The 23,810-nt window shown below is 39.7% G+C and overlaps 3 protein-coding genes across 7 annotated transcripts; 1 reads left to right on the plus strand and 2 right to left on the minus strand.

Moving 5' to 3' along the window:
* Positions 1-4,708: 4,708 nt before the first annotated feature.
* On the minus strand, positions 4,709-10,047 carry poll (polymerase (DNA directed), lambda). Of its 4 annotated transcripts, none has more exons than XM_061829934.1 (9): positions 9,948-10,047; positions 9,464-9,582; positions 9,092-9,386; positions 8,738-8,843; positions 8,274-8,609; positions 7,780-7,953; positions 7,401-7,529; positions 6,410-6,578; positions 4,709-5,796 (listed from the first exon to the last, which is right to left on the minus strand). In XM_061829934.1, the coding sequence occupies exons 2-9, from the start codon at positions 9,573-9,575 to the stop codon at positions 5,435-5,437; spliced, it is 1,683 nt and encodes a 560-aa protein (XP_061685918.1). In that variant the 5' UTR covers positions 9,576-9,582; positions 9,948-10,047; the 3' UTR covers positions 4,709-5,434. The 4 variants fall into 4 exon arrangements, with proteins under 4 accessions (XP_061685918.1, XP_061685917.1, XP_061685916.1 ...); XM_061829933.1 differs by having other exon boundaries at positions 6,449-6,578; positions 9,464-9,650; positions 9,948-9,988; XM_061829932.1 differs by having other exon boundaries at positions 9,464-9,650; positions 9,948-9,983.
* Positions 9,989-16,333, plus strand: dpcd (deleted in primary ciliary dyskinesia homolog (mouse)). Of its 2 annotated transcripts, none has more exons than XM_061829937.1 (7): positions 9,989-10,007; positions 10,466-10,582; positions 10,993-11,073; positions 11,161-11,285; positions 11,397-11,530; positions 11,971-12,073; positions 14,708-16,333. In XM_061829937.1, exons 1-7 carry the CDS (start codon positions 9,998-10,000, stop codon positions 14,810-14,812), a joined length of 675 nt encoding a protein of 224 aa, XP_061685921.1. In that variant the 5' UTR covers positions 9,989-9,997; the 3' UTR covers positions 14,813-16,333. The 2 variants fall into 2 exon arrangements, with proteins under 2 accessions (XP_061685921.1, XP_061685922.1); XM_061829938.1 differs by lacking the exon at positions 9,989-10,007 and adding an exon at positions 10,035-10,308.
* Positions 16,334-17,128: 795 nt separating this feature from the next.
* fgf8b (fibroblast growth factor 8b) lies at positions 17,129-23,207 on the minus strand. Its single transcript, XM_061829746.1, has 5 exons — positions 23,149-23,207; positions 23,005-23,041; positions 22,325-22,505; positions 20,589-20,695; positions 17,129-17,982 (listed from the first exon to the last, which is right to left on the minus strand). The coding sequence occupies exons 1-5, from the start codon at positions 23,205-23,207 to the stop codon at positions 17,692-17,694; spliced, it is 675 nt and encodes a 224-aa protein (XP_061685730.1). The 3' UTR covers positions 17,129-17,691.
* Between the last annotated feature and the right edge of the window lie 603 nt (positions 23,208-23,810).

Genomic DNA, 23,810 nt, shown 5'->3' on the forward strand with positions numbered 1-23,810 from the left:
TAGCAACAGAGTAAATAGCTCCTTAGAAAAAAAAGTTATACTCTAAACAGCCCAGCAGCCATGACAGCATTTATTAATATTTTTGGCATTATCAGTTGTCACAGGTAACGTTACAGGTCCACCTCAATAAATTAAAATAGCATTAAAATCTGAATTTAGCTCATTGAGAGCAAACTGTGTCCATTGATGCACAATCTTGCGTACACTGCCCTGTGAACGTATTCGGCCCCCTTGAACATTTCAACCTTGCGCCGCATTTCAGGCTTCAAGCATAGAGATAAAAACTTTTAATTTTTTGTCAAGAATCAACAAGTGGGACATAATCATGAAGTGGAACAAAATTTTATTGGATATTTTATACTTTTTTAACAAATAAAAAACTGAAAAGTGGGGCGTGCAATATTATTTGGCCCCTTAGCTTTCAGTGCAGCAAACTCACTCCAGAAGTTCAGTGAAGATCTCTGAATGATCCAATGTTGACTGATGATGATAAATAGAATACATCTGTGTGTTATCCGTCTCTGTATAAATGCACCTGCTCCGTGATAGTCTCAGGGTTCTGTTTAAAGTCCAAAGAACATCATGAAGACCAAGGAACACACCAGGCAGGTCCGAGATACTGTTGTGGAAAAGTTTAAAGCCGGTTTGGATTCAGAAACATTTCCCAAGCTTTAAACATCTCAAGGAGAACTGTGGAAGCAATCATACTGAAATGGAATGAGTATCAGACCACTGCAAATCTACCAAGACCCAGCCGTCCCTCTAAACTTTCACCTCGAACAAGGAGAAGACTGATCAGAGAGTTTGTCCCTAGGACAACAATCAGTTGCACAAATCTGGCCTTTATGGAAGAATGGCAAGAAGAAAGCCATTTCTCAAAGATATCCATAAAGAGTCCCGTTTAAAGTTTGCCACAAGCCACCTGGGAGACACACCAAACATGTGGAAGAAGGTGCTCTGGTCACCTGCAACCAAAATCAAATTTTTTGGCCACAATGCAAAATGATATGTTTGGCATAAAAGCAACACAGCTCATCACCCTGAACACGCCATCCCCACTGTCAAACATGGTGGTGGCAGCCTCATGGTTTGGGCCTGCTTTTCTTCACCAGGGATAGGGAAGATAGTTCAAATTGATGGGAAGATGAATGGAGCCAAATACAAGACCATTCTGGAAGAAGACCTGTTGGAGTCTGCAAAAGACTTGAGACTGGGACGGAGATTTATCTTCGAACAGAACAATGATCCAAAACGTAAAGCCCAATCTACAATGGAATGGTTTACAAATAAACGTATCCAGGTGTTAGACTGGCCAAGTCAAAGTCCAGACCAGAATCCAATCGAGAATCTGTGGGCAGAGCTGAAGATTGCTGTTCACAAACGCTCTCCATCCGACCTCACTGAGCTCGAGCTGTTTTGCAAGGAAGAATTGGTAAGAATTTCCATCTTATGCTGTGCAAAACTGATAGACATACCCTCAGCGACTTGTAGCTGTAATTACAGCAAAAGGTGGCGCTACAAAGTACAGTATAGTAAAGTATGAATGCAAGGGAGCCGAATAATATTGCATGCCCCACTTTTCAGGTTTTTATTTGTTAAAAAAAGTTCAAGATATCCAATAAATGCCATTCCACTTCACAATTGTGTCCCACCTGTTGTTGATTCTTGACAAAAAAAATAAAATGTATATCTTTATGTTTGAAGCCTGAAATGTGGCAAAAGATTGAAAAATTCAAGGGGGCTGAATACCATCACAAAGCACTGTATGTGCACTCTTGCATCACAGATTGCAGGTCATAATTTGTATTTTGCACATAAAAAAAACAAGGAAGAGGAGGAAAAAAAATACAAATAGCAAAAGTGTGGCAGGATTTTATCGTAAAAGGCAAGGTGAGCACCCATTTGTTGTAACACAGACCTTTGTGTCCATGGACTATGATGTCGTGTTGCTCGACCCGAGACACAGTGGTTAATTTGATATGACTGTTGCAAAGTCAGGTCAGAAGCTATCAGTACACCCGTGTTTCAAATTTGGTCTTTGGTTTGAAAGGAGGCATTGGGCCTCCAGTTATTTACTCTATCTGTTCTAGACAGTGAAACAACAACTGAATTGAACTGTAGTAATCTGGAAACATTGCTAGACATAACTCATCTGCATAGCTATGATATTCAACAAGGTTCTTAGCAATGTTATCCAAGAGCAGCATATACAAGCTGAACAGTATTTCTAAGAATAAAGTTTTATTCCTCATCAGCTGGTCTCAGCTCATAAAATCACAGCCATGAAGCTAGTGTATTAATATGTCACAAAATGTATACTGAGTTGCATCCAAGAACACCCTATCTACTGTGAAGCATGGGGGTGGAAACATAATGATTTTTGCTGTTTTTCTTCAGAGTGACCAGGATAACTGATCTGTGTAAAGGAAAGTATGAATGCGGCCATGTACCGTGACATTGGGAGCAAAATCCTCCTTGCTTCAAGGCATTGAAGATGAAAGATGGCTGGGTTGTTCAGCATGACAATTATCTCAAACACACCACCCAGGCAATGAAAGAGGGTCTTTGTAAGAAACATTTCAAGGTCCTGGAGTGCCCTAGCCAGTCTCCAAATCTCAACCTTATAGAAAATCTTTGGAGGTAGTTGAAAATATATATTGCCCAGCAATAGCTCCAAAACATCGCTCTCTAGAGATCTGCATGTATGAATGGGCCAAAATACTAACAGTATGTAAAAACCTTATGAAAACTTGCAGAAACTGTTGCCAACAAGGAATGCAGTCCTGTGAAAAAAAATACTTGCTGCCCTCCTGATTTCATACCTATCACACACACAGGTTTCAAATCCATCCATCCATTTTCTTAGTCGCTTATCCTCACAAGGGTCGCAGGAGTGCTGGAGCCTATCCCAGGTACAAATGGACAGGTACACCCTGAACTTGTTGCCAGCCAACTGCGGGGTATATAGAGACAAACAGCTGTGCTCATAATCACACCTAGGGTCAATTTCCATCTATCCATCCATCCATCTTCTTTGCCGCTTAGCCTCATGAGGGTCGCAGGGAGTGCTGGAACCTATTCCAGCTGTCAACGTGGAGGAGGTGGGGTACACCCTGAACTGCTTGCCAGCCAGTCGCAGGGCGCATGGAGACGAACAACAGCCGCACTCACAATCCCACCTGGGGGAAATTTAGCGTGTCCAATTAATGTTGGATGTTTTTGGGATGTGGGAGGAATCTGGAATGCCCAGAGAAAACCCACCCAGGCAAAGGGAGAACATGCAAACTCCACATAGGAGGGGTGATTTGAACTCCGCTCCTCAGAACTGTGAGGCCAATGCTTTTCAGCTGCGCCACCGTGGCGCCAGGTTTTAAATTATCAAACCAATTTTAACATCAGTCAGAGACAACCCAAGAAAATACAAAATGCAGTTTTCAAAAGAAAATTCAATTTATTAAGGCACAAGAAAAGTCCAAACTTTTCTGACCCTCCTTGAAAAGGTAATTGTCCCCCTTGTTAAATCACAAAGTCACTCTGATTAACCAGTAATTTGGGAAAGCCAAATTCATATTCACAAAACACACCCAAATCTGATTACTAGAATACATACTTGTTGACTCAAGAAATCACTCAAATAGAATCTGTCAAACAACGTGAAGTATGCTACAAGATCTCAAGAACCAATGCATCATGCCATGATCCAAAGAAATTCAAGAAGAAATTAGACAAAAAGTGACTGAAATCCATTAATCTGGAAAAGGTTGGAAAGGCATTTTAAAGGTTTTGGGGCTCCAGCGAACCACTGTCAGAGCCATTATCCACAAATGGAGAAAACTGGAAACAGTGGCAAACCTTCCTGGGAGGGGACAACCAACTAAAATTACTCCAGAGTACAACGACGACTCATCCAGGAGGTCACAAAAGAACCTCAAACAACATATAAAGACCCGGAGGCCTCGCTGGCATCAGTTAACGTCAGTGCGCAAAATTGTACCATAAGACATTGGCCAAAAATAGCATCCGTGGGAGAGTTCCCAGGCAAAAATCCCTGCCATCACCACAGAATACAAAGGCTCGTGCCCAAAACCATCTCAATGACTTTTAGAGAAACATGGTCTGGACTGATGAGTCAAAAATGTAATTTATGGAAGGTCTGCAGCCCGTTACATCTGGTGTAAACATGGCACAGTATTTGATAAAAAGAACATTATGCCAACAGTGAAGCAAGGTGGTGGCAGCATGATGGTCTGGGGGTGCTTGGTTACCTCAGAACCAGGACAACCTGCTGTGATTGATGGAACAAGGAAGTCTGCTGTGTACCACAAAATCCCGAAGGAGAACGTCCGGGCATCAGTTTGTGCCCTCAAACTCAAGCACTCTTGGATCATGGAGGAGGACAACGAACCAAAACACACCAGCAGGTTCACCTCTGAAAGGTCTTTAAAAGACAAAAGGTTTTGTAGTGGCCAAGTCAAAGTCCTGATTTAATTCCAATTGAGATGCTGTGGTGTGAGCTTAAACGGGCAGTTCTTGCTAGAAAACACTCCAATATGGCAGAGTTGAAACAATTCTGCAAAAAAGACTGACAAAATTCCTCCGGAGCAATGTGAAAGACTCATCACTTATTATCACAAACGCTTGATTTCAGTTATTCCTGCCAATGGGGTCATAACCCATTATTAGGTTCAGGGGGCAATTACTTATTTAAAAAAAAAAAAAAAAAAGTACCTTAATAACTGTACATTGAATTGTCATTTCAAATGTGTCATTTGTCTTTCCTTGGGTTGTCTCTGAGATTTGTTTGATGATTTGAAACCTTTGTGTGTGATAGATATGCAAAACAAACAGAAATCAGGAAGGGGCGAATACTTTTTTAAGTATTAATATAAACTTTTGTTATTGACCAAATACTTATAAATTCTTTCTGGATTTTTCTCTCATTTAGTATTCCACAGATGAGGTATACGAAAATGACAGGCAAGTGGGAGAAATTACACATTTGGTAGATGACTTAATACTTTTTTTTGCCCCACTGTAAATTGATTTTATTGCAATGTATATAGTTGCAATTTTTAAGAACCTCTTCTCACAATTTGCCATTGTGTGTACATGAAGTCTAAAACATTGCATTAATTGTTGAATTATATTTATTCATGAAAGCTTTCATGATTAGTTTTTTCATTTCAAGTGGCCGCAAGACGTTTTAAATTTCATTTTATCAGCTCAGGAAAATAATGTTAATTTAAATTTTTTTTTAAATGTTTCATTTACATGTTTTTCAAGATATTGCATACTCGGCTGGTGAAGACAGTAGTTGTCATTTGTCCATTGTTTCAACTGTCAAATAAGATCAACTTTCTTGTCAATCTAGTGTGAATAGTGTTGAACTGTCTTAAATTTAAAAAAAGAACAAAAGCATTGCACTTGTTAATCATCACCAATCCCTTTCACAAGGCTCTCTGGATGGTATCCCCAAAAGATTAAAAATGTCACTTTCTGTGGGTGTAGATAGTGGAGTGCCAGCATACACCTTGGCGCTACCTTGACGCACCACACTTTGGTTAAGTGAATGCTCTGACAAGCTCATGTTCTTTGTCTTTGCCAGGGCCCTCATGGAGCGGTTGAAGTATGCAGAGCCAGTAAAATACATGAGAGCACAGGCAAACTCATTGTAGGGCACCACAATGACATCCAGTCTGCGATGACGGCGATCCGGTCCTGGCAAGCGGCACACGCCCATGTATTTCTTCTGCTCTCCATTTTCCTCATGGCTCACCAGGTCGTCCGTTAAGAATCCTTGAGGAAATAATAAAAAATAGGAACGAGTTATCCATCCATCCATTTTCTGGTCCGCTTATCCCCACGAGGGTGCCGGAGCCTATCACAGCTGTCATCGGACAGGAGGCCGGGTACATCGTGAACAGGTTGCCATCCAATTGCAGGGCACGTGGACACAGACAAGAGTTGCACTCACAATCACACCAAGGGGCAATTTAGAGTCTCCAATGAATGCATGTTTTTGGGATGTGGGAGGAAACCAGAGTGCCTGGAAAAAACCCACGCAGGCACAAGGAAAACATGCAAACTCCACACAGGTGGGGCTGGGATTCGAACCCCAGTCCTCAGAACTGTGAGGCCAACACTCTACAATTGTTCCACTGTGCTGCCAGAAACAAATCAAATAATGTGAATTTGTAAGTATGGATGAAAAAAGTTATAGTAAATAATACAAAATAAGTTAAATAATTTGAATTTTCAAGTATCACTGAAAAAAAAATGTCTACTTATGGTAACTGTAAATGCCTCATTAATTGCATCAACATATTCCCATATAATATTGTGCTTGTGTGTTAAAAAGACATTATGGTCGCAATTGTTACATTAATACTGTACATGTGATATATCTTACCAGAGTCATGGAGGCTCTGGAGCACTTTGCTGAACACACCTTTGTGGGACTTTCCATCAGGGTGCGTTATCAGCACATCCACGTCTCCACATGTGTTCTTTCCTCTGCGGTATGAGCCACATGCCATTGCCACCAGACCAGAATCAATTGCTTGGGCTGCTTGCCTCACCTGCCACGTAGCCAGAAAGAAATACCTTCAACTTTATCAAAAGGTGGAACTGTGTGATCGCTATTGACAAAAAGAGCTGTACATTGCAGCAACTGAAAATGGTAGAAAGGTGGAGTTAGTCTCCAGTTTGCTCCTATGTGGGGGGACATCAACATGATTTTGGAGTGCATGTGGAATTCTTGTCCATTCATAGTCCTTCCACAACAATGCAACCATGCCTTAAATGGATTTGTGCACTTTGGCCTTCCCTAAAACATTCAACAAAGTTGGAAGCGTGTAATTTTCTCAGTAGGATGAAAAATAGTAAATGGCAATTGTCTAGCCTGAAGGTTATTTTGTCCAAATAATAATAATGTTCAATGGTTCACTAAATTGCGTAAAAGAAGGTTTTCAAAATGTTAAATACTAAAAGATGGGAGTTTAAAATGCTGAATTATTACATACAGTATTCCATTACCATGTTCCAGGAAGTTTACATGCTTTAGTCATATCTCACAGGCACTTTCTATTGGATCTGGAAGGAAAAAAAATCACTACATACAATACAACATTGCAAGTAATTAAGTCACACAATATTTGGTGCCTTGGAGGGGAAAGGTATCTGGCTTATTTTAGATGCAGGTTTTAAGAGGTTGTTTACTTTTGGGGTATTCCGTGGTGTTGGCTGCTTTCCTCATCAAAAAAAAAAAAAAAAAAAAAAAAAAACAAACTGACAGGTTAATTACGACCTTGCGACCATTTTTTTGGAGGAGGGTGGGGAAGAGATGAGTGTGGGAACCATCCCATATGTTGCCAGAGACAAATGAATATAGATGTATTTACCACTTTCTCAATTGCTGCAGCTTCTTCCCTGGGCATTCTGTCAAGAAAGTCATTGTAGTGCTTGAGTCCTATTTTCTGAGTGTTGGTCAAGTGGGCTTTTGTGCGAATGTCCTCCAAAGTCCGGAATCCCTGACGAATGAGAATTGAAAACCCATGACAACACCTAGTCTTCTGTAACTATTACAACTATGGGACCACTTTAAAAGAAATTCTCAACCAAAAATTTGGCCTGGCGAAAGGAGTACAATGTTTTATTTCAAGTCTGTTATTTGGTTATAGTTCTATGACTAAAATGGATAGTCTTCTTAATACTGAGATTATCTTCATTAATTATGTTGAAGCTGGACAGAGAATGAAAGATGGACGGTGGATGTTTTACCTGTTGGTACCAAAGCTGTGCCGTTTTTGTTCCTGCACCCCAAATGTTAGTGAAAAGCTCCAATACTGGCACAGCCTCTCCAATGTGATCGAGCTTGCGCAGATGACCACTTTCCATGATTTCATCAATTTTGTCTGCCATACGTTTACCAATTCCCGGGATAAGACATGCCTCCTGAAACAAAAGAAAAAGAACATGAGAAATTGCATCTTTCTAATGGAAGAAACAATACACTAGGTCATACATTGTGAAAACATAAATAAATCCCAATCAACGCAGCTCAAAAAGACATATACATCCGTGACAGTTATGTGGTTACCTCAAATTCTGCTAGTTTTACTGAGTTAAATGACAGGTTACACATACATACAGGTGTGTGTATTGTGCCTGTAATTGCACATAAGGATAAAGCTTTTATTTCAAAGTCAATAACAAATCAACGCAATAAAGCTACTAAAAATTCAGACATATCAATTTCATCTCCATACGTTTACCTGATACGATGTAACCGGCTTGTGATAACTCTTCAATGCATTGACAGCCTTGGAGTAGCCCAATGCCCTCCACTTGTCTCCCTGGTGTGTATAGGCCTTGGCCAGTAGTTCTAGTTTGTCGGTAATGTGCTTGTTGAAGTTATTACTTTTGGATTGAGAAGACTGCGCGCAGACCCACTTCCCTGAGACCACCGTATGAGCGGTAGTGTCTCGACCAGGATCAAGGCTGGGCCCAGGGGCTTCGTCTTTGGGACACCGACCTGTAATGAGAGCTTCTAGGTGACTCTGACAGACTCCATCGTCTTCTCCTTGAATATCTTCTTTGTTGGATACACTCTGAAATACGGTAAATTACATCGTTTCGATAAGGACCTTTTTTTTCTGTCAATGACCACATTACCAAAATGTGGAACTGGTAAGTAACTTATAAGACTTTTTTCTTTTCAAATGTACTAAATACTGACCATGTCTAATGTTTCCCCTTGCTTGCTATGATCACACTCTGGGTTTAGCATTTCAGCAGCAGACTTGCCAGTCAGCAAGTCTTTTTCTAGGAGAGTTTCAGAATCCCTAAGAGAAAATATAAAAAAAGACTTACAATACAGGAAAAAGATGTGATTTACTGTAAGTCAAAAGTGCCTCCTCTGTAATGGAGAGAATACAATTCTAGTAACAATAGAATTAGTGTCTCTATATTAACGCTAATATAGACTGTAACCGTAACAAGATACACATAAGATAAGGTATGATACACATGCATGTGCATTTGCATTTACTGAGATTTAATCGTATGGCACAATGCAATGATAAGGCATTACCTTTTCGGTAAAAGACTATAGCTTGATTCATCCAAGAGTTGTTTCTCACTGATACATGAGCTTAACCAACTACATTTGACGAGATGGACTCCAGAAGGCATTGCATCCAACTTGATGAGACGCAGAGCCCTGTCACAATCCATATTGTCATCAACGACAACATGAGTGACACTTGCATACAGGGAGCTCTCTGTCTGGCCTCCATTCTGTTGAACTTGTCTTTGGAAGATTTGACATCTTGCATTTCCTATTCCAGCAGGCAGGATGTACACTGAGGTACCATTAAAGGTATTTCCTAAGAAAAAGAAGACAAAACAAATCAATTAATTGTGGTACAGGAGCTGCCATAAAAACAAAACAAGAAATACTTGCCTGTGACCTCAAATTCATCAGATTTCTTCTTTAAAGGTGGAGAATCGTTTCCTTGAACTCGGGCCCTTTTAACCTTTGGGAAAGCTTTCAAAATTCCGTGACATGGTTCCATTGTCAGGCTGGCAAATAAACGGGATTTCAAGTACAGACATGTAAAGCATTCAATCATACAATTTCACTGTCGTCTCTGGAATGACATACATAATCACAGAGCTAAAAAAATCTATCGTGTACGCACTGGACTTATGATATAACACAAATGAACGATAGCACGTGAGCAATCTGCGGTACTTTGTTTTAACAAAACAGATTTTAAAATGCACGTCCATCTTGACATTAGACAACGGCTAACTTTAGCTTGTGTTGACGTTATAGACAAAACGTACTTGTTCAGATTGATGAGAAAATGTGGCAGTGTATTTATTACTTCTGATAACCCAATATATAGTAAACACGCACAGTAAATACTTCAAAACTGACTTACTTGACCCCCTTTTTTTTGCCCTCCGCCTTCCGAAACAAGGAACCTTTCGCATGATAAAAGGTGAGCTAATACTTCCGGTTCATTTTTTTTAAATTCGGAAATTGCTTTTTAACGCCTCGTTTTTACCAATAAAACTTACAATAATCAACTATGCAGTCCGACTATATGCTATTTTGATATCTTTTGAATATTCGTATATATATTTACGTGTTTAAGTTTCTTCTTCGGACGATATTTGCATATCGACGGTGTCCTTAGTTAAAATTTTTGTCAAAATATGCAACAAGTACTTATCAGAAAATTTTCAGACGAAGCGACATAATTTTTACGATTATTAGAACATTTTAGTAGGGCCCGCAAGGTGGGAAGCAATTTGATAATGGCAGATTAGATACGCAAACCCTGTGTAACCAAACACACTTTCTACGGGACATTTATAAATGTGTGATTAAAAAAAACAACTATGTTTAGACTTGTATTTATTTAATAAAATTAGCTCTATTTCTTTTCATTTACAGTGAGTTACCGTGGTTACGGTTTGATTCCGGAAGTTTCTCTGCACAAGACAAACATGGCTGTGCAAAGCTGGATCGACAACCTAAAATCGGCAAAGAAGACTGCTTTGATTCACGATGGTGAGTGTGATGAGGTGAAACAACATTTTGTATAATTATTTAGGTGTTAATCAGATCTACAATATTGAACTTTCACTTTGTTTGGAAGTGAGGAGGTTGTGGTCAGACCACAAGCCCTGTTTGCAAATTACACAATTTTGTAACGAGAATGCACGATAAAATAAAATTAAATTAAACCACCTTAATAATCATCAACATGTACTCCTTCAATCTGAGTTTGCAGCCATATGTTGGATGTTTGTTTTGCAACACTTTAGCATGATGCATTAGATTCCAAAGTTCTAAAGTTGACTTGGAAATGACCATCAATACCAGTGATCACCAGTCCAGGGTGGGCGTTTCGGTAACAAGGACTGAACTGAGTGCCAATTTGAATCCTCATTTTCATGTTTTGCATTCCATGACACAAGGGAAAAGGAAGGTCCACTACCTCTTTGCCGATGGAAAAGAAATGGCAGAAGAGTATGACTTGATAACAGATGAACTCGTTGGTAAGCAGTGCTCATCATATATCATCCACGAGCCATGATTTTTTTCAACCTGTGAGATTATGTATTTGTACATTTGGGGCGTTGCAGTACGGAAGTGGCGTCTCAAAAGCACACTCGGAGCGGTGGGTCAATGGCAGGTCGAAGTTGGGGAGCCACTGATTGGTCCTGCCACCTCTTTGGATGCTGAGATGCTAAAAGAGAACTGCTCCAATGTATGTTTGCACTTTGCAGTCTTGTCTCCATCATACTGCATGACGTGTGTGTGTGTGTGTGTGTGTGTGTATATATACGGATTTAAAGAGACCTCCCTTTTATTTCCACAGCCTGTGTTTGTACGTAAAGATACAAAGAGCAGTTTTCAATGGAGAATCCGGAACCTTCCCCACCCGAAAGATGTCTTTAATGTTTCAGCGCATCCACCTGAAAGATGTATTGTCATTAAAACTTCAAACAAAAAGTAACTATTCTTGAATACACTCCAACTCTCCTACTCTTTGTAATCCTTGTATTATTCCTATGGGTGGCACTGTTTGCTTTACATTAGTCTATAGCAGTGTTTACAAAGCCTCTATTGAGCCAAAGCACATATTTTACATAAACAAAAAAACTCATTAGATACTGCCAACAAAAATTTTACTAAAAGTGGATAAACAGGTTAAATATGTACTTCATGCAATCTAGGGGAAGAGCATTTAATTATTCTGACTGTCACTATCTGTCACTGGCATTGATAGTTGAACAAAGGTACTTTATTTATTGAACTTGTTGTGAAATACTGTAATTGTGATATATTCTCGGGGCACACTTGATGATTTTTCACAGTATTCCAATGTGTTGAGGCACACTGGTTGGGAAACACTGTTCTCAAGACTAAACCTATCCTTTGTTCATTACCAGGTATTACAAGAAATTTGGTATTCCTGATCTGGATCGCAGTCAACTTCCACTGGACAGCGCTGCTTTAAGTTTCACTCATGCAAACAACACTTTGATAGTCAGTGTAAGTGTACAACAAAAATGTTGAGGCATGCCTCCCTTGCTTAGTATGTCGTAATATTGCTGAGGATACTTTTCCGTGGGCTAAGATGACAGTCTTCCCAGACATTCTTCTGATTAAGACCAGACTCACACCACCCTCATACTTTTTCATAACAAGTCATGCTTCTGTATCACGCATACCCTGTGCAGATCATAAAGGAAGCTGAAGCCTCTTGAAGCTGATTGGGTGAGAGGCAAGGGATACCTTGGATTGATCACCAGCCAGTCACAGGGCTAATGGCTAGAGAGAGACAATCATTGACATTCATATCAATTTGAGTGTTCATTATACATATAGTGCATGTTAGTGAGTATTGTCATAGAAAATACACAAATATGGGATAAACATGCAAACTTGACACAGAAAAGTCAGAACTTAAATTTCAAACCATGATTTTTAAAGGAGAAGTCCAGTCATTGAATTAACAATATATTAGATAGGTCATGCCATATCTACTGTACCTTGAAAATTATGACTTTAGTCCGATATTATTTAAAGTTGTTTTGAGAATATTTATGCCGGCAATATTGAATGTTCCCGGTCGCCGACATTTTGGCGAGTCACATGACCTACGTGCGCGGATATGACATGTTATGTGCGCAAACCAAGGCTCGCTTACGTTGAGACACAATTATGGCCAGCGCTGATTTGTTGGATTTATCCTCATCTTATGACGAAATAGCAGTATTGATTGATTGGGAAGATGGAGGAATACTTCCAAATAAGATGCTAAATACTGAAATATTTTATGCCTTCACCTAGACTTTAGACGGTGAATTTTACACAGCAAATTGCAGCCGGTTGAATTTAAGAAAGCCAATTGTAGCCAGTTGCATATCAGGAGACTGAAAATATTGCGTTTGAATTTTTTAATGTAGAATTTTTTTATTTGTATACAACGTTTCACACTTCCCCAAGAGGGGTTGCTTCAGGAAGGGCATCTGGCGTAAAAAGAGTGCCAAACAAATGTGGCCACGCCTGATGGGACAAGCCGAAAGTAAGTATAAACCACCTTTCCCACAATATAAGGCCTATCTTTCACTGATGGGTTCTACCAGAGTTGCCTTTTTCACATCTTTCATTGCCACGAGGGCTGTCCTCAGTGCAGGCTTCCAGAGGACAATGCCATGAAACTCACTATGGAGGGAAATGCAATCCAGGTCTTTGGCAAATATCTTTCCTTCCAGTTCCTCAAGTTACTGACAACAAAGATTCATCAGAGGATTGTCCATGGCTATGCATCGGTCACATGTGCACCATTGATCCGCTGGCTGGCCTAAACGCACTCCAAAATCAATAGGATGGATGAATGGTGTGTCCCACGCGTCGGTCTCCGAATAGTCAGACTCCGCGTCGTTCCTATCCAAAGAACCATCTGAAAATTCTACATTATTTACAGCCACAGGTTCAAATATGTATGGACAGATTCCTCCATCTTCCCGATCAACTCATACTGCTATTTCTTCATCAGATGAGGATAAATCTGAGAAACCAGCGCTGGCCATAATTGTGTCACAACGTAAGCGAGCCTTTGTATGTCATGTGACTCGCCAAAACCTTGCCGACCGGGAACATTCAAAATTGCCGATATAAATATTCTCAAAACAACCTTAAATGATATCAGATTAAAATCTTAATTTTCTAGGTACAGTACATATGACATGACCTATCTGATATATCGTTAATTCAACGACTGGACTTCTCCTTTAATGCAGCTCTAAATGCAGTTGCAGTTGAGATCTTTTCCATCTGCATTCAAATTTGATGTTTTTTTTTTATCCACCCTTTCCTCACAACAAGTGTGGAAAACTTTTTTGCTCAAGAGTCGCATTTGATTTTTAAATTGGACAGCTCAGCCTGGTCATTTGTGGATGAATTACAACAAACAAATAATGCAGATGTAAAATATGCAAAATTAATTCTTTTAATTAAGAATTCATTCTTTTGTTTTGAATGTAATGCATTGGTGGGCTGTTTTTATGTTTTAATTAATTTTGATTCATATTAGGTATTACAAAATTACAATTTACATCTAAATGTTTTTTCAATTTTTACTTATTGAAAAAAAATATTAATGCAAAATCAAAATTTACAGGTAAATGTTTTTTCAGTTTTTTATTTATTGAAAAAAAACCCAAAATAAATATGAGCAAGTAAATACATGAAATTAATCAGTCTTTAATGAATGGAAAACTCAATGTCACTGAAAAAAAGGTTCAAATAAAGAAGTGATTTATTGTTTATTTTGTTATATCTCATTCTGCATTTCGAAAAGCAGTAAAATAAATGCAACAATTATTAAAGGACTGTTAATGATCCAGATGGTGTGTGTGACGGTTCAAAAACACCCTGGACCCCCGTCCTAGAGCATGAGTGGAGTGGATTAGTTTTAATTGAATTGTAGTGCAGTGCGGATGCATCTTTATTCATTCTTCTCCAACCATTTACACACTGTTGTCTTTTAATTGGTTCCTTTCATGTGTATGCTATTGTTTCAAATCAAAAGAAGAAATCCTTTTGCCTTTTTAGATAGTAAAAGTTGATTGAACTTGAATGACGTTTTCCTCTCATCTCCTTACAATCTCTCTTGTACAGTACAAGAAACCCAAAGAGATTTTAAATGTTGAGCAGGAGTTGATGAAGGAGCTGAAGAAGCTAAAGGGGACGAGTGAAGGGGACATTGACTGCAAAACTCAGTGAATGTCAAATTCTGGACATATGTGAGCTCAATGTTTAACTATATTGAATATAAGTTTGATTAGACTGTCCTTACATATTTGTAGATATTTCATCTGGTAAATACTTTTTCCTTGTGTTCTCCACCATACATTAAAATAAACACCACTGACAAGCCTTTAGAAAAACTTTCTCTCATTAAAACATTTCAAAACAGTTTCCTAAGTTGAAAGTTGAGATCGGACTCTTAATGTTACTTCATGGAACGTGAGTTCATGCCTCCCTCTCACTCAAATCCAGTGCACTGCGGTCTTGATGGGAGTCACACAGCCTCTCACCCTCCTTTCATCGATGTCTGTGTAAAGCACTTAAAACACACAATAACCCAACTCCGTTCATTCCAGAGTCACTTACAAGCATGTCCCATTTGTGTAAATTGAATGCTTCCATGTTCGCTGTATATCGTGGGCTACCCTGAAAGTCATTAGTGAAGTTTTGGTGATCGAGCTAGCTAGTATCTAGTGTTTAACTGTTTCCATGCAAGCCCAGAGGTTTTATGAGACTTTGGCTTTGTGGTCAACATTATAGACAAAAATTGGGTTAAATACAAAACAATACTCAAGACTGTTCCAAATTGATGCACTGTAACATTGTTGTCTACATGGCACACATATTTTGTCAACGTTTTCTGTCAGTGAAGTTCTCCCGAGCAATTAGTATGATATCTGATGACAAGTCATGGCCTTTAATTTGAGAAGCCACAATTTTTCTGGCTATCCTAACAGCCTCTTTGATGTTGTTTATCCATTCCCCATCTGCCAGAATTTGTAATTATTTACCCATCCCCACATCTGCTTTGAACGTAGAGCAGAACATTACATGACTTGTCATAGTAATGTTTTCTACACGGCAAATTATCTGTACGTGGATTCAATTTTTGCAATTTGTGTGTTGTGGAAGAGCTTGCTCCATGGTAACGGCGTGGGTTCAATTCCCAACAGAAAGGGACGCAAATCATGCAAATGACTCGCTGTGGTGATCGCTGTTGGGACCAGCCATAAGTCACATCAGCAAGTGTTGCAGAAGGACTTTTGTTTTTTAAAATACATTAAAAAAAGCAAGAAGCCATATCTTTGGGATTATTAAAAAACCCTTCAAAAGAAATAGATGTGAAACATTTTTAATAATACATGTTTTTAAAAAACGACAACATCTTCCAATGCAAAACTCCTTGAAATGATGGCATATAATTCATGTTTCATAACAGCAAGTTGGCCAGAATTCTAGTGTAACTCATTGCAAGACTTGCCAATGTTTTGGACTTTGTCACTGCAGGGAGTTCAAGCAGGCACGGTGACAAAAAAAACAACATCCAGTCATGAACCCAATGTCGTGCTTTATTGTGTCTGAGATAAAGTTCTCAGAGGTTGTTGTGAAAATGGAGAATAACTTTGAGTTTTCACTTTCGAAGGGAAAGTATTTAAATACACAATGCTTCAACCACGGATTATTTCCCAACACAATTAAATCGATTGTTCTCTCTGACTATGGTGTTTGTTGTGCAACATTGATCTAGCAATAACCGTCCTTTTCTATTGTTTGCAATTTTTTGCATATGTGATGGATTGTTGTTGAATGTCGCTGAACAGATCACGCAGCCATCGTCAATTCAATAAAAAATAAAAAAACAACATAACATTATCGACTTGAAAGCGCAAACTACGCTTAAACAGCAGCAAGCAAACTGAGCATCCAGCTCATGTATTGTGAGCGAATGAAGCCAGGTCCTTGTGTCCAGGGTCTTCTTCCTCCCCTGTCGTTTGGCCTCCGACGGTCATGCTCAACTGCCTCTGGGAAGAGGATTCCTTTTTCTGCCTTCCTTTCACTCCCGAATGCCTCTTCCCAGCCATTCCCCCTCTTTCAGTCCATGCCACATTTCGCCACACAGGCCCCGGTGTTTTTTTTTCCGCAGCCAGTCTCCCCTCCGACCCCTCCCTGTGTGACTGGCTTCTTTTTGATAACTGACCCCTCCTCGTGTTATTATTCGAACCCACTATTGTATAACATGCCCTTTTATATGAGCTTTCACAAAGGCCCATTTGATCTGAGGGTTACGGTGTGCGATCGTGAGAAATGCAACTACATGGTGGTAACCTTTGTTTGGCCCAAAATGGTGGGCTGACCTCATCGCTTTTAATGCGTAGCTCCAGCCATTGAGGCCCAAGTCTCACTTGCTGAGCACATTCAACTCTGTGGCCTGTCACAGATATTGCCCCTAAGTTATCTGAGTCTCCAATTTGAAGGGGAGGGGGGGAGGGGGGTGGGGTGACGACAGTTTTGGGGAAGCAAACATTCATTTGATTCCAAAACAATCATGAGAGAAAAGCCAAGGTGCTATTTTTAATATGGATTCTTTAGTGGTTTTAATATACGCTCTACAATAAATATCCATTTGATGTATTTTACATTTTTTACAGTAAAAATATATTCATATATGTTGAAAAATGGTCCAAAATGACCTCAAGGAAATGAGAATGTCAACTGACACTCAGATGATTTGACCACAATAATAAAAACATAGATAGCTGCCACATCTAGCTTCATTGTACTTTAAACATTCTTTACCACTCAACTTCTAACCAAGCAGTCTGTTCCTGTTAACACAACTTCCCGCTAATTTAATGAGAAAAAGCATATCTAATGTCTCCTCACTAAATTGGGAATAAGGACCATATTAGACAGTCAATATATACGCAAAATCCAGAGCAAAGAATGACAAAAGGAGTCCACAGAATGAGAGATAAAGTGGCATTTGACTGTGAAAGGTGAATAGTTACCTCCTACCCCCATCCCACCCTCCTCTTAGTGGTTTGTCCGTGATGATTTGTCCACATTGTCGGGCCTCAGCGGCCCACTGAGCGCTGCTGATGGGAATGTTTAGTCCGCTTGCTTAAAGGAAGAACAGAGAGCGGAAGAACATCAAATGCTCTTCTCTCACTCAGCAAGTGCCCCCTAGGTAGCCGCTTCATGAAGTGGGCCTCTCTCTGGTGCTGCTTGGTCTTTGAGGCCTTCCTTGGACGGCCCTTGCGTGTGAAAGCCATGTACCAGCCCTCATATTTGGCATTTTGGAGCGCTGTGTAGTTATTTTCCAGGACAATCTCAGTAAAGATGCAATCTTTTCCTCTTCCTTTCTTCTGTAGAAAAAAAAGGAGAGAGGCTGCATGATGCAGATCTATTTTGAACTCCCAGAAAGTGGAGACATTTATTCCATCATACAATAAAAAATACTTATGTTAAAGTTGGAAAAGTTTGAGGTTGTAATACTTCAGTGTTCTCCCACTATTCACTTCGTAAAGAGACTTGGTCCTGCCATAAAATGGTCAAATCTGGGAGCATTTGATGCTCCCCACCCAAAAAAAATGTTGATGATTGTCAATGGGAGCAACAGGATGACTTGGATGACCTTTGTCTTCATGAAGCCATTCAACTCACAACAACATAGTTCCTGCTATTTTTGTCTCATTGAACCTCCTCAGCTCACGTCAACACAGTTCCTTGCCACCAATATGCAACAAGAAGGCAGCAAAGCACTACTTTTGTCAAAAAGATGAGCCTTAACTCATTTCGGTGTCTACAGGTTCTTTAGCACAAAAATGCCACAAGATGGCGCTTTTATATCTGAAAGTAATCCCTAATGTGTGGTGTAGTAACACTATGTATACTTACTGTGTACTTATGACCAGATCTTGTTGTCTGTGTTTTCGTTTTTCATCTTGCATATGGTTTAAATTTAAAATAGAATATTGATCGAAATATACAATTCATGAACTCGTCTCTTAATTCTTTTTATGCTCTTTTTTTTCTAAAACTCTATTCCTGTCAGCTAGTTTGTCATTTAAACAGCTTAGTGGGCATGGCTGCAATATGCATTTTTTTTCATCTTCCAATTGGACAGTTATGCTTCAGGGTTGTGAAATCTGCTTAGAAAGAAGTGCTGGGCAAACCTTTGCAGACATGTTATGTCCAAATTATTATGGCCCCCCACCCCCCAAAAAACAGAAGTTGTAAAGAAGTCCATCAATACTGTATATACAAGTCACATCAATATAGGATCCTCTCTTCAATCCAACACTGGTCCAGCCACAACTGAAGGGTTTCCCAAGATACCAGTTTGCAGTTTAGCATCAATGATCTTGGGAAGATGCAGTGTGTCTTGCATTACAATTATCCATGCATCCATTTTCTGAACTGCTTATCCTCACAAGGGTCGCGGGAGTGCCGGAGCTTATTCCAGCTGTCAATGGGCAGGAGACAGGGTACACCCTGAACTGGTTGCCAGGCAAACGCAGGGCACATAGGGACAGACAACATTCGCATTCACAATCAGACCTAGGGACAATTTAGAGTCTCCAATGAATGCATGCTTTTGGGATGTGGGAGGAAAGCGGAGTGCCCGGACGAAACCCACGCAGGCTCGGGGGGACCATGCACACTGCACACAGGCGGGGCTGAGATTTGAATCCTGGTCCTCAGAACTGTGAGGCCAATGCTCTACAGCTGTTCCACCGTGACTGTGCATTACAATTATTTTAAGGGATACCATGGTAGAAAATAATCAGTTTGAAACTAACTCACTCAAGCATACCACCTGACTCCCTGTTATTAGCATCCAAAGCATATCTGTGTCGCATGAATGTTGACGTCATGCACCAACTATCCACAACACCATTCATCTTTAACCATTCAAAGTTGCGCTGCATTTATCTGAGACTAAAACGGTTTGAAAATACTCTTTACGTATTGCTGAGGCAACTGCGAAGGTTTCTCCTTTTCATCATTGGTTAGGTGTGGCCGAAATACAGCAAGTTTTTGGAAAATCCAGCTGTGAGACTTTCTTCTACCAGCAGCTTCAAATACGTGCTTGCTGCTCATCAGTGACTTTTTAACAGCTGCGCTCTTAAAAGAATGCATTTGCCTTACTGTATCTTTGCTTGTCTCAGGAAAATGAAATCAATTTGCTCTTTGAGTCTGACAAATAATTTAACATTACAAACATATCCTTGAATTGTCCAGGGTTTTCTTTTTTGTTTTTGTTCAAGCCAATGGCCTATTCCACACTTCATCAGCAGAAAGATATTTCTTTTTTCTCAATATGCATAAAAACTGTGACTGGCTTGCTATACATAATAATTAGCAACACTATAGATCAGCTATATCCTTATAAACTGTTTTTATCCATACACAGCTGAATATGTGTGTAATTACGTGTGTATGTACATCCTCTGCATGATGATATTTGAAAAAATATCCAATAAAAGTTAACATTGCAAACAAAAAATATTGTTTGTTTTCAGGACAGGTGGCAGTCAAATTATTCATTCAGAAACAATTTATCTGATTAGTTTATCAACCTTGTTATTATTTTAGGTCTGACTAGGAGGATTTGTCCTTCAACCTTGTAAGCTCCAAGTGGGATATATATACTGTATATATATATATATGTGTATATATATATATATATATATAATATATATATATATATATATATTATATATATATATTTACATTACATACATTTTTTTAAACTTCTGAGCAATGTCAAATTTTGCATTATTTTATTTTTTAAATCTACTTACAAACGTTTGTGTGACATATCACTGCAGTTGTTAGAGAAAAGAGAAAAGTGTCTTTTTAAAAAGCAGTCATACAGTACAATATTGGCATGTTCTGGATATATGGATATATAAGTGGTTTGCCCCACGGCATTTTTGTCATTTAAAGACTTGACTGTAGCGCTTACCTTCCCAATCAGCTTTCCTCGCTTATTCATGCAAATGTAGTATCCACTCTTCACACCTCTGATCCGCACACGACTCCCAAAAGAGTCCGTCTCCACCTCGAGTTTAGCTGTACAGGCAAACACAAAGCAAATAATGAGAAGATGTGATGCAAGCAATTATGTAATGATGTTACAGTCACACCAATGACCTCTGACATTTTTTTTCCCTGAATGAACTAAATGAACACTGAAGGTCAAGATGTGCCATCGTTAAAGGACATTCACTGCGATTTGAAAACACCCTGTCCAAATGGGCCAGAATTGCAAAAATGACATATGCTCCCTCTTTCCTCTATAATCCAGGAGACCAAAAAAAAAAAAAAAGGCTGGAATGATGTAGAAAGGTCAGTAAATCCTCTGCTGTGATGTACTTTAAATAACGGAGGAAGCAAAGTGCCACTGGCGGATTTGGGACACTTACAAGACTGACACCCACTTAGTAGGTGTGTGTGAGAACTCGGGTGTGGATAGAGAACTCCAGCTGACAAAAGATTACATAAAACCAGGAAGCGAAAAGGCTGACCTCACTTCTCAGTTTTTTTTTTTTAATGGTATGGACAGTGGCTATGTGGTGCAAAGACAACACACTATCCCACTTGGAGTCAGGACCTTTGCTACGTACAGGACTTCTTTCCCTGATAGTCTACCAGAGGCCCTTCAAAGTACACAGTAGACCACCAGTACACAAAAAAAAGTGTAAAACATGTTGATGCCTAACTTCCTCTTCTTCTTTTGAAATCACTCAGTGGTTCTCCAATGTCGAGGGTTGTTCTAGAAGCAGCCAAAATCCTCAGCAGTGAAGCTGCTGCGTTCTACCACATTACAGTTTGCCCATTGTTGAACTTCAACCACCACATTTTTTTGAGATTCTGTATTTTTTCATGTGTTCACTTTTAAAAACCCTGCAAGACTTCGCACCATCTTTACGCTATGGTGCGATGCACTTTAAATAGTGGAAGCAACACATTACAAACTTATTCAAATATGTGCAATTGTGCACATAAATGACAAGCCACGGTACGCCTGACATAAAGGGTGTCAAAGTTGTTTTGTCAAGGTTACAACTATGATTTCTCTTAGAGGGATGTATATATATGATGTCATATTGTACGTTCACCATTGCACAACAAATTTGAAATCAAGAGTCACAGAAAACTGTGGCAAGCAAATTGTTTCATTTAAGATGGGATTCTGTGAAAAAGTGCTTGTAATATCTGTTAGAAGTGAAGGAAAATTGCAATTTAAGTGCAGATTTTCTTCTGACATAAAAAAAAACTATTTAGCAAGAAACTTGGGAGGCAAACCTTTTGATTTTTGCTTTGGTGGGCAACATAAATTGCTGTGGGGGGCCAGATCATGCCCCTAAGCCATGGTTTTGCTAACTTTGACCTCGCCCATCTTTTAATAATGATATAGAGTTAATAATATTCAATTTTAACGCGTTTATTTATTTATTATTGTTTAGTCGGCCCCTGTAGCAGAGGGGGAAAAAATAAACCAAACTGACGCGGCCACACTTTGTGTATGGGCCTGTCCCTAATATTGTGGACGCTTTTGCTTTATGCTATTCCACAAACATGCGTTCCCATATTTTCATGCATTTGATTGAATTTCCCCACCCTAAGCCCGTGTCGACGGTCTATTCTTTGTGTTTTGAGTGTTAAGGTAGCCGTATGGTGCGCGTGCTGCTGTCTTACCGTGCGCCGCTCCGTCGTCTCCGTTGGCGTTGATTCTCTTGTTGGACAGAACCTGGACGTGCTTCCCGCTGGTTCGGCTGTACAGTTGGTAGGTTCGAGTCAAGCGGCGGCTCATCCGGTCCGAGAGCCGACTCTGCTCGGTGACATGGTGCTTGAAATTAGGAGGAGACTGCACTGTGTTCTGCAGGACAACAGTAAACACATTATTTGGCACATTTCCGCAACCGTGGAGAAGGACCATTGTAGATGATTTCAAAACGTTTCATTTTTCTCAATGATTATGATTCAGTTTTTCTTTTACTTGACGATGCGTATGCGTCTCTTTTGGGGATTCATTCTGGGACCCACGGGGATGACATTTCCCCCGCTCGTTATTTTACTTTACCAGCAGTGATCTTTCACCCCCTTCTTGACTCCCCCCGCCTCCAATATAGCCGGCCACATATGTTTTAACAATCACCTGTCAAAGTGGGATCTTGCCACTTTTCAAGATGTTTGAATTTTTGCCAATTGCCGTATAGTCCTCCTAATAAAACCTTTTCATTACTACAGCCCACTGCAGATGTACAGACGTGCAACGCAGTGCCCTCTTACCTACCCGTTTATTTATTGATTTATATGAATTAATCCTACTATGTGAGTTAATATCAAGAGGTTTTACTGAGGTGAAAATATGTTACCTGTGCGTAAAAACAAACTGCTGTCAACTGGAGTAATCTGTTGGAGAAAAACAATGAAAATCAATTAGATGGCCAAGACGACGATGCACTCACACGTTCGTAAAAAAAAGGGTTTTAAAAATAGTAATAATATCATATACTTACAGATAACATAGCCTCGATGCTCTCAGCCTCATCTTGTAGTAATTTAAAAATTGATTCATGAATACTTTGCTGCTGGAAGTCTCCAAAAATGAATTCCCACCCATCCACCCACCCACCCCTGCTTCTGAATCAGTGGTCCAAAACCCCTCAGTCTCCTTTGCAGGTGAAGGTCCGCAACTCCATTTCATTGAAATCGGTCAAAATCTTTTCAAGATGACAATCCAAAAATGATATTCCGCTGTAAGCGTTGGTGTTCACATGACACCTGTAATAAAGCAAATTTTGGAAAAAAAATGTCCAAAAAGTATCAGAATTAAATTGCAACCCTCATCAATTTCTTGTGACAGTTCTGTCGCGTCGACGTTTACGCACAGAGCTTTACGCTCCAGAAATTCGCACAGTAAAGATTACAAGAAGCCAAATCCGCAAGAAATTCTCTGCATGCCATGTCTTCTTGTATGTGCTGGATGTTGCTCAGATAATAAAAGTCCAGTCTCGTGCGTGTATCCTCCCCAGCAGCAGTTGCAGCATCTGCCTCCTTCCAACATTTAAATAGCTAAACTTGCGGGAAAGTCAACATCATCGGCGTGAGCAGAGGCGGGGCCTTCAAGCTGGAGCACATTTGAAACCAAATACTTGTTTCAAATCTTTACATGCACCTA

This window comes from Syngnathoides biaculeatus, chromosome 9 (genome assembly GCF_019802595.1).
Source record: "Syngnathoides biaculeatus isolate LvHL_M chromosome 9, ASM1980259v1, whole genome shotgun sequence".
Lineage (NCBI taxonomy): Eukaryota > Metazoa > Chordata > Actinopteri > Syngnathiformes > Syngnathidae > Syngnathoides > Syngnathoides biaculeatus.